This window comes from Triticum aestivum, chromosome 6B (genome assembly GCF_018294505.1).
Source record: "Triticum aestivum cultivar Chinese Spring chromosome 6B, IWGSC CS RefSeq v2.1, whole genome shotgun sequence".
In the NCBI taxonomy this organism is placed as follows: domain Eukaryota; kingdom Viridiplantae; phylum Streptophyta; class Magnoliopsida; order Poales; family Poaceae; genus Triticum; species Triticum aestivum.
In genome coordinates this window covers 619,884,469-619,894,954 of record NC_057810.1, presented here as the reverse complement: position 1 = coordinate 619,894,954, position 10,486 = coordinate 619,884,469, and the positions used below count along the sequence as shown (strand labels likewise).

Below are 10,486 nucleotides of genomic sequence, written 5' to 3'. Positions count from 1 at the left end.
CTTTGGTCTTCCTTCCACCACCTACCGAGCTCACCACTGATCTGGTTGTCCGCCTTGGTGTGAAAGGGTCCTGGCCCGGCCGTACGCCACGGGCACCCTCGACCTCCTTGAGTAACGGCAGAGCCAACTTCTTGAGTAGACCGGCGCAGAATGACTTGATATTACCTAGAGCCACTAATTCCTTAGTCGTAACATTCGCCTGCAGTTGATCCAACTGCACAGGCTGTGCCACCACAATAGACTGAGGTGCATCGGTGCATGGCTCTCCCACGTACATAGTCACATCCATGCATGGCATCACCAGATCAACCTGGGGATTCGTGTCTAATGAAACTAGGTCAAGTACAGGGGCCCCACCCAGATCAATGTGGGTGGCAGCCAAATCTCCCACCACTGGGTCCCAGGGCGATTGGATCTGATGCGCCGGCTCCTGGGTAGCCCTACCCACCGAGTCACCCTCATCCACCAGCGACAAGGCCGACGAGGGGAGCAGAAGATCCTGAGCCCCCTCCATCCTGGCCCCCGCGCATCCCACCGATAGGACAGCAACATCCGAGGCCGCGACGACCGGTGAAGGATCGGCTGCCTCCATCGGTCTATCCTGGTCCACCTGGGACAGACATCCAGCATCGATAGTAGCTGGAACAGAGCCAACCACCGTACAAGCAACGGGATCCGAGGCCATCGTCCTATCCGCCTGCACGACCTTCCCTTCTCCACTTCCATCAGCCTGTGCCTTGTCGCTGTCATCTGCTATGCCCAACTCGCCACTTTTGACCAATTCCAACTCACCACCTGGGGTCTTCTCAGCGGACTCCTCCACCAACTCTGCCGGCACCACCAACCTCCTCTGTGGACCGTTGGGGGTCTGGCCCGGGTCACTCACCACCACCCAATTGGGTACCCGTTGATGCGAGGCCCTCAGGCTCTGCGACGTCATCGGGGGCAGTCTCCACTCAGACGGGCCCACCCACCCCTCGAGAGCCCGCCTGTAGGAGCGGCCATCACCGCCCGCCGCCGGTCCAGCGCCGTACCGATCCAATTCACGGCGATCACGAACACCTCTCGACCCGTCCAATCTCCTCCTGCGAACAAACAAGCAAACTATCTGGCAATCCACTCTGACCACTATCGCTGTCCGCGTTCGAGCTCCGACGCCACATATCTGGCGTCGAGAAATCTCTCAATCTCCCAATGTGGATCAGTGTGGGGTACTCCAACAGATGCCGGAAGGAAGGACGCCACTCTGTAGGATCCGCAACCACCGTCTCTGGCACCCAAAGCCGACGGCTGACCGGTACCTCATCGGGATCAACGCACCACGCCCTTAGCTTGAAGAGGGAGAGATCCTCACGATTCTCTGTCTCTGGCGCAAGGCTGACGATCAGGCAGGAGCTGCCGAGCAGTTCCGCTGCCGTATCCTTGGTCCATGCGTGGGAAGGCACACCCTCAATCAAAATGTCAGCTTGGACATGCATGCACCTCGTCGTCGCCTGAGCCTAGCGCAACCAAGGTTTGATATGTAGCCGAACGCCCTGCTGCTGAACCACCGGCCTCGCCAGCACTCTGTTCCTGAACTCGTGTGAAGCAAAAACGACCAGAAAGTCCTCCGGGAAATACTTGTGAACCGAAAATAGATGCCTGGGAATGTCCAGCTGAGCCGCAAGCATTACCGTTGCCTCTTCATATGACACCGGCGGCCTGGCACCGCCACGTACACGACCACCGCAAGCTGGAGACGACGCTCCAGATCCTCCATGCCAGCCGACCTTTAAACGATGCACACCTCCGACAGGGGCGCAGCCACCGGAAGGGGAGACGACACGGGAAGGGGACCGGGTGCAACCGACGAGAGCGGCGCACTCGGCGCGCTCTGCCTGGGCTCCAACAGTCTCCGCTCCCAGCCGTTGCCCGACCGAGGCGTTGGTCTGTCCCTGGAGGCCTTGGCGATGACCACCCTGCGGAGCTCCTCAGCCGAGATCGGGCTGCGCAGCCTAGAGCACTGCGAGGAAACATGTCCCGATAGCCCGCAGTGAATGTAGAGAGGCTCCTTGGTGCAGTCCTGTCGGCGATGGCCTTCCCCAAAGCATCGAAGCAGAGACCATACAGGTCCGGCAAGATCAGACGCCGCTCAGAGGAGGAAGACAACCCCGGACGGGCCACCTCCTGCTGGCGGCGCAACGCCTTGCGGCGTCGCCACATAGCCTTGCGGGACGGGCCCTTCCTCCTCCAGGGGCCAGCAGCCGCCGAATATCCACCTCCTGTCCGACCCCTGCGACCGACGAGGAGCGGGCAGATCCAGGTGAGCCAGACAGCCCCAGCCCGGAAACGACCGGCCGCTCGCCCTGGAACGGCGCGGAAACGGAAGGCGGGCTCCGCGAGCCACATGCCATGGAGCAGACGCCGCGTCCGGGCGGAGAGCGGCGGGGTTGGTGGACACCGGGGCCGGAGTGGCCGCCGGCGGGAAGCGGGGGAGGGCTCGAGGGAGCGGGAGCGGGGCTCTCTACACTGTTTAATCTCCTCTTTTTAATTTGAACTCTTCACGTAAAGGGTTCCATGGAGCATGAGCTCTATTATGCATTTCCGTTTCACATACACTTATACTAATGGACTGTGCTAACGACCAGTCGACTGGTCGTTAGCGACAGATCCGCACGACCGTAACCCAGCTTCCTCTCGCGACCCGCATGCTCGATTCCACCGATTTTTCTTCTTCTCTCGAAAACCGTATACGCCAATAGTAAATCGTCAGCGGTTTTTCTGGTTTTTTGGCTACATACATAATATCAAAAGAAAATAAAAGTGCTGAAGAGGGGACTTGAACCCAGGTCTATTCATTAGAGTTTGAGCCCAATAACCAACTCAGCCACCCTTAGTTGTTGTCTATCGAATATAAACAATGTTATTTTAACCTTTTTTCTGTCATATCAGCGATAATAATTGTTTTTGCTTGGTAACTTTGGCATGACCAGTGTGATAACTATGACTTGAGCAACATGATAACTATACTATAATAAGCCTGATAACTATAATATGAGAAGGTTAATGACTATACGATGAGAAGCACGATAACTTTAGCATGGGGTTGTGGTGACTTCACACTGGGGTATGTTTCGACAACAAAAAGTTACCGGGACATGTTTCAGTAACGTTTTTCACATGGGTAAAGAGTTATCAAATGTGTTGTATGTAAGTTATCAGTTGTCTGGTGCGTAAATTACCATGCTATTTGCACTAGGTTATCAGGGCATATTTCTAGAACTTTTCGCCCAAGGATCATGCACCACAGATCTGATAACTCACGCACCGCTGTAAAGAACATGATATTTTATACGCACGAACCTGATAACTCACGCACAAGCACCGTGATAACACACGCACAACAAATATTTTCGCCCAAGTAAAAAGTTACTGTGGTGTTTGTACATAAGTTATCAGCGTTGTGGCCACACAAAAGTTACCAGAGTTGCATTTTAAACAACCTTTTTTCACAAATTAAAGTTATCAGGGTGTTTGTACCTAAGTTATCAGGTTTGTTGGCGTATATTACCATGCTATTTATACAGAATTTAGAACAGATGTGTCTTCAACATTTTTTTCTCCGGATAAAAATTACCGTGATGTTTGGACCTAAGTTATCAGGTAAGTTATCTGGTCTATGGTGCGCATATTTCCATGCTATTTATATTGAAGTCATCAAGTTGTGTATTTAACCAATATTTTCTGTCGGGTCAAAAATACCGTGAGTATTACGTACCACTGAAGATGCCGGAGTATATTTAAGCAACTTTTTTCTGGGTCAAAGTTAACATAATATTTGTTCATCAAGTTATGAGATCTATATCTCGCCAAAAACAAGTCGTTTTCATGGGTCGGACCACTAGCACGCTATAACAATGTTTATACAAAAGTTATCACGGTGTTTGTATATAAGTGATCAAGTTTGTTATGCGTGAGTTACCATGCTAATTACACATAAATTATCGTCAAACAACACTCCCCCACTGGAACAAACTTATCATGTATACGGTACTTATATTATCATGCTATTTTCACACGAGTTGTTAGGGTGTGTTTCAAAAATTGTTTTTCACCTGATCGATGTTTCCACAGTATTTATACATAAGTTATCAAAGTTGTGGTGAATAAATTATCATGTTAAGACCATGAACTCAGCTCACATCTATGTACAAAAAAGTACAAGAGTCTAGTCTTCTATATTAAATCATGAGCTCAATTCACATCTCTAATATATTTTTGATAAAAATGTATGTTTTGTATATTTTTTGGTAAAATGTTTGTAAGAAAAAAGAAACGACAGTAGAATAACACTCAAACAGATTTGTAGTAGAAGAGTCTGCCTCAACATGAAGGTATGAAAAATATCTAACATGAATCAAATCACAACATAGAGTTTGTTTAGATGGTTGCTGGTAGATTTCTAATACTGTTGGATCTGTTAGATCCCAGGTTTGACTCCCCTTGCCCTCCTATTTTTTTACCGAAATTAAAAATAAGAGGTGCGAGAATTCTAGATCGGGAGCGGGCGGGAGCGTAAATACCGATCGAAGGAAAAAAAGAGACGAGAGCGATGGTACGTGCCTATCGCTAACCACCAGTCGACTGGTGGTTAGATTTCTCGTATACTAATTATGGTGACATATTATAAGTGAAAGTGAAGTCATGCATTAATGATCGGAAAATAGCAAATGAGCCTCATGTCACAAAAGCTCTTCCACAAAACTTAGAAACATCCTTGCAATAAAATTCAAAATAGATTCAGAAATAAATGGACATTGCACCATTGAGAATAACCCGATTTCATTTCGTTGATCAACATTATTGCCGACACATGAGGATCTCATCGATGAAAGAATTACATAGCTTCAGTTCTGACATATATACACTAACTTCTGAACAGAAGACCAACAAAAATAATGCTGGAATGCACTACAGTGACTAGACCAAAGTGCCACAAGCGGACTTGGAAGGGTCGTAGAGCGCAGGAAGCAAGTACTTCCTGCCATGCGCGCCATTGCAATTGTAGCTCGCCCCGGTGGCCTGGTCCACTTTGAGGTCGCCGGCGTAGCCAGGGTACGCGCCGTTGCCGAAGACTCCTGGGCAGGCGGTGGCGGCCTCCAGCGGGGCGTCGCTGCTGCCCTGGTAGTACCCGTCGCCGAACGGGTTGGTCGCCGCGCCGGCGAGCATGCTCGCGAAGTTCATGACCATGGCGTCCGCCCCGACGTCGCCATTGGGCGCCACGAGGGGCGCGTCCTGGGGGCCATAGGCGGGCTGGTGGAAGGGCCACGCGCACGCGCCGGGACACTGCGTCTCCGGGTTGCCGACCCAGATGTGGGTCGTGCCGGAGCTGGCGTCGGAGCCGTGCAGGCTGCACCGGCCCATGCCGAAGCCCTCCACCGCCACGTCCTGCGCCGTGAACACCACCGCGACGCCGCCTTTCTTGGGGCTAGCCGTCGCGGCCAGGGCGGTGATCTGCTCGAGGGTGAGGGACTTGCCCGTGGAGCACTCGCCGTCGGAGAGCTGGTCCGCGAGAAGGACACGGGTCTTCGCGCCCGCGCCGTTGGACTTCGCGCTCGCGGGGGACAGGTACTGCTGGTCGATGGTGCTCCACCACTGCGCGACGGACGGCGAGGCGGCCTGGGTCTCGGCGGTGAGCGAGAGGAGGAAGTCGACGATCACCGCCTTCTGCGCCGGCTTGAAGTTGCCGTACCAGAGGACGGACACGGCAATGTCGCCGTGGAGCACGGCGCCATTGTGGTAGGAGAGCATGTCAGCCGGGTCCGGCCGGTACAGCTCCATGCGCCGCCTCGCGCCCATGCAAAGCTGTGCCACGCTCGCAAGCATCACAGCTGCAAGCAGCACTGCCTTCGCACAAACGACGGCCATTACAGAGGACAGGTGGTTGTGGTCGAAGAACAGAGTGTGGCTAGCTCAAGCTGGCTACAGAGACTGACGAGAGAGCGGGAAAGAACTCGATGAATGTGTGATCGATGCTGAGATGTGAGAAAAGTGAAATGACGAACCGCTTATTTATAGAGGCTTGGCCATGGGCATGGCAGAGCGCAGCTACGTCCGTTCCGGGGAGCTTCCCTCGGGTCAGCGTCATGCAGATCTCAAGGTACAGCTGTCCGCCGCTCGTAGCAAAGGTTGCCGCGTCTTGAAAACTCTAGCCTCGCTGAGCTGTTGGGTTGAGGCTAGAGCGTAAACAATAATCCGTAGGTCAATGGCTTGGCTCCAAACAGCCGGAGATGGGCGACAAACAAGAGCTAGTTTTGCCTTCCCGGGCTGTTTGATCAGGAGACAAAACGGCTGCGCGTGCGGGCAGGGGATACAAGCGATCCGGTTTACAGTGGCTGGATCACGTTGCCGATCGGGTGTACAGGCTGTGTCTTTCGTGCTGCGACAGTCTGAAATAATACACTAATCTTTGCTTCAGATCGACGGACGGGGCTTCGACGTAGCAGCTCGTGTGCTGGTTGTATTGTATCACGGTCAGGCTGGACGTTCGTGGTGCAGAGAAGCGGATCACTGCCACCCTTCCTCCCTCCCTCGGATGCAACCTTCACTGGTTCACCGGATGGCAGTATGGAGCATTTGAAGATTGGTGTGGGTCTAGTATCATCTTTGCATGGCCGGATGGCCCCGGTTTTGGGAAGTCAAAATGTTCGATCTCATCCGTATAACTGAGCGAGGAAACTTCTCGTCAGGCACTACCCACTTGTGATGGCCTGTGCTGATAAGGGTTCAGCAATCTGCAGTGGAGAAGAAAAAAGGCATAGTGGAACTTCAGAGCTCTTTTGATTCAAAGGAATTTCAGAGGAAATTTAGAAGATTTATACCCTTCCGGAAAAATATATTTAATTGTGTGTCTGATTAGTAGGGTTGGAATCGTTATGAAAAACACCTAAGCTTTGCTTTGCACTCAATTTTGGAGGGAAAATGTTATCCACTCAAACGTCGTTGTATTACTCATTTGTTTTCCTGTGGCATCAAACATCCACCGCTCTAAAGTTCCTCTGGTTTACTAATTCTATAGGATTCAACTGACATGTCACTTCAATTCTATGTTTTTCTCATGTTTTAAGAAAAAAAACCTACATATCAAAGAGGCCCTGGATTTGAAATACTCATATGGGTTTTAGGGGGGGTGTAACGGGCATATTCATTGTCAAGCATCACCACATCAGACAGGCAACAATCATTCGAAAAAGGTAGTTACCGTTTTGGGACAAATTTAGTAGCACAAATGAAGGTCGCTTCACAACAGAACAAATCCGTGATTAAAGAGCAAAGTAGTTGCGTCTCATGCATTGTAACCTGTTTCCAGGGCTCTCTCCGCGTTTTTTCTTTTTCTTTTTGCAACTTCATCGCTAGCTCAGAGGCTGTTTGTCCTGGTTCTGGCAAGACAAGTGGTTGCTGGAGCATCTCCAACAGGCGCCCAAAAAGAGTTTCGCGCACTAAAAATTTGTTTTCTGGGTGCCGGACAGCTCCAGCAGAAGCTGTAGCGCTAAAAGTTTTTGGGCGCGCACTGAAAAACGCTATTGCGCGCAGCATTTTTTGGGCGCTGGATTGTGCGCGCTTCACAATTTGCACTGTCTGCTTTTTGGACGTACGTTTTTGGGCGCCTGCTAAAGTAAAGTTTGTTCCGACACATTAAAAATGCTAAAATGGCGCGCTATGACTTTTATTGGGCGCGAAATTTTTGTGCGGCCGTTGGAGATGCTCTAAAGGACAAGGCAACCAGGGATAAATGCAAGAAGATGGGCACTTGCCCTCGACCTGACATTTGAAGTAGATGTCATCCGGAAGCAAAGACTAGAAGGATGACCTCATAGGATAGGCGTGCGAGGATGGTGTTGCTTGGTGTCATAGTTGTTGTATTCTCTTTGGGGGTACCTTTGCGAGCTGGGAATCCATTCTTTGGAGGTTATCGGGTGTAGCATGTTAGGAGCTTATGGAGGTCTGTTTATGGACTGGTGAGTGTTCATACTTTGGAAGTAGTTTGCATGTGGTTATATTTGTCTCAGTCTGCACTACTTTTTTCGTCAATAAACTGTCAAATTTCTCTACTCAGTTAATGTACGAGACAAATTTGTTTTCAGGGATCTCTTCACAGAAAAATACATATAATGTTATGGTCAGCTCACATGCCGCTTGTCCTGGTTGTGACAAGGTGATTTGTTGCCTCCTAGAGGAGAAGGTATCAAAGGGAAATGCAAGAATGTGGGTGTTTGTCTTCGACCCGACATCATGAAAGAGAAACCATCCGTAAGCAAAGATAAGAACAGTGGCGCTATGGATAGCCGTCCGCGGCTGCTCGATGGATGCACCGTCGATATTGTGTTTTTTGATGTCATGATCGTTGTGTTTTTTTTTGGGGTACCTTTGCAAACTCGGGGTCCATGTGTCCGGGCTTTACGGGTGTAGTACGTTGAGATCTTACGAAGATCTGCTTGTGCGGTGGTGAGTGTTCATGCTTTGGAAGTACTCCCCATTCCAAAATGTAAGGTGTATATTTTTTTTACAGTTGAGCATGTGCATGTTTGACCTTGTTTATAAAAAAATATCTACGGTGCCAAGTATGATTAGATCCATCACAAAAAGTATTTCATATTTCGTTTATGTGTATTGTAGATGTTTATATATTTTTCTATGATGTTGGCCAAACATATAGTATAAATTTGACTTGTACAAAAACTGATCTTATATTCCAGAACGGAGGGGGTAGTTGGCAAGTGGTCATGTTTGTATTGATTTTCATCGCTTTTTCCATCTTCTACTTTATTAATGTATATACGAGTCAAATATTTTCCCTCCGTTTCCAGGAGAAATATGACTAACTAAATTAATCAAGATTACCAGGATTTTGCTTAGGTTTAGGATGAAAGTTCTTTGGGGGATATCACCGTTTTGGATCCATGATGATAAGTTGTCATATGCGTGCATTATTGCTTGAATACTCACATCCTCAGTACATGTCACAGTTGTAGTTTGTGCCCAGCCAGTGCTGCAATTCCTCTTTTTCTTGTTTCTGAACAGGCGGTGTTGCGATTTCTGAACCGATAGGCCTGTACGCGGTGCGGCAACAGTGGTAGCAACGCCTCTGGGAAGATCACACGCAAGAAACAGAGCATTTCAAACAAAGCAGATCATCCTATACACAGTACTGCTACTACGTATCCTTACAAATTGCACCATAGTAAATTACACCAAGGTCGAACAGGTGGACGTGTCAGGGTCGAACAGCGCGGGAAGCAGGTACTTCCTCCCGTTGGCCCCGTTGGCATTGTAGCTCGCCCCGGTCGTGGCGTCCACCGCCAGGTTCCCGGCGTAGCCGGGGTACGCGCCGCTGCCGTAGACCCCCGGGCACGCCGTCGCGGCCTCCAGCGGCGCCTCCCTGGGGCCCTGGTAGAACCCGTCCCCGAACGGGTTGGTGACCGCGCCCGCGACCATGCTGGCGACGTTCATCACCATGCCGTCCATCCCGACGTCGCCGCTGGGCGGCACCAGCGCCGGCGCCTGGGGCCCGTACACCGGCTTGTGGAACGGCCACGCGCACTGCCCGGGGCACTGCGAGGCGGAGTTGCCGACCCACACGTACGCGGTGCGGGCCGCGGCGTCGGAGCCGTGCAGGCCGCACCGGCTCCGGCAGAAGCCCTCCACGGCCACGTCCTCCGCGGTGAGCACCAGCGCGATCCCGCCCTTCCGGGGCTTGGCGCTCGCCGCCAGCGCCGCGAGCTGGGGCAGCTTGAGGCTCTTCCCGAGCGAGCACCGCTCGTCGGAGACCTGCCCGGCGAGCGCCACCTGCGTCGCGCGCTTGGCGTTGGCGCCCTTGGCCTTGGAGAGGTAGAGCTGGTGGATGGTGTTCCACCACTGAGAGACGGACGGGGTCGGCGCCGGCGAGGCGGTGGTGAGCGAGAGGAGGAAGTCGGAGACGACGGCCTTCTGCGCGGGCGTGAAGCGGCCGTACCAGAGCACGGAGACCGGGATGGCGCCCTGCAGCACGGCGCCGTTGTGGTACGTGAGGAGCTCGCTGGGGTCCGGCTTGTACAGCTCCATGAGCCTCCTGGCCCCCAGCCCCAGTGAGCCGTGCGCGAGGCTCAGCAGCAGCACCGAAACCAGTGCAACTGCAACGTGGCTCGTGTACGAGAAGCCGGCCATTTTCTCTCGGTGGCTTGGAGCTAGTGTAGCTCTGCTGAATGCTGATGATCTTTTAGCGGAAGTGGTGCACTACGTGTTTGGGTGTGGTTTAGTGAGCGGCGACGGGGTCGGGTATTTATAGGTGCGATCGTTCTCCGCGTGGAAATGGAATGGCACGTCGGGGTTTCGTGCACCCTTCGTGCCCAATGGCCATACGGCCCATGCTTTTGTGTTGCCGCCTTTGTTTCCGCTTCCGGTTCGTGTGGCTTCGGGGTTTTGGGTTGACTCGGTGGGAGGCAGCTGGATGATTCTGTGTGGACCGAGG

General features: G+C 51.8%; 2 protein-coding genes across 2 annotated transcripts; both read right to left on the bottom strand.

Moving 5' to 3' along the window:
* Positions 1 to 4,804: 4,804 nt before the first annotated feature.
* LOC123134570 (protein PHOSPHATE-INDUCED 1) lies at positions 4,805 to 6,009 on the bottom strand. The gene has a single exon (XM_044553797.1). The coding sequence runs from the start codon at positions 5,905 to 5,907 to the stop codon at positions 4,960 to 4,962; it is 948 nt and encodes a 315-aa protein (XP_044409732.1). The 5' UTR covers positions 5,908 to 6,009; the 3' UTR covers positions 4,805 to 4,959.
* Positions 6,010 to 9,133: 3,124 nt separating this feature from the next.
* Positions 9,134 to 10,283, bottom strand: LOC123138335 (protein PHOSPHATE-INDUCED 1). Its single transcript, XM_044558301.1, has one exon. It carries the CDS (start codon positions 10,180 to 10,182, stop codon positions 9,226 to 9,228), a length of 957 nt encoding a protein of 318 aa, XP_044414236.1. The 5' UTR covers positions 10,183 to 10,283; the 3' UTR covers positions 9,134 to 9,225.
* Between the last annotated feature and the right edge of the window lie 203 nt (positions 10,284 to 10,486).

What these genes read in the sequence shown, in the direction of transcription:
- LOC123134570 (XM_044553797.1), bottom strand. Translation starts at nt 5,907, where the DNA reads ATGGCCGTCGTTTGTGCGAAGGCAGTGCTGCTTGCAGCTGTGATGCTT.
- LOC123138335 (XM_044558301.1), bottom strand. Translation starts at nt 10,182, where the DNA reads ATGGCCGGCTTCTCGTACACGAGCCACGTTGCAGTTGCACTGGTTTCG.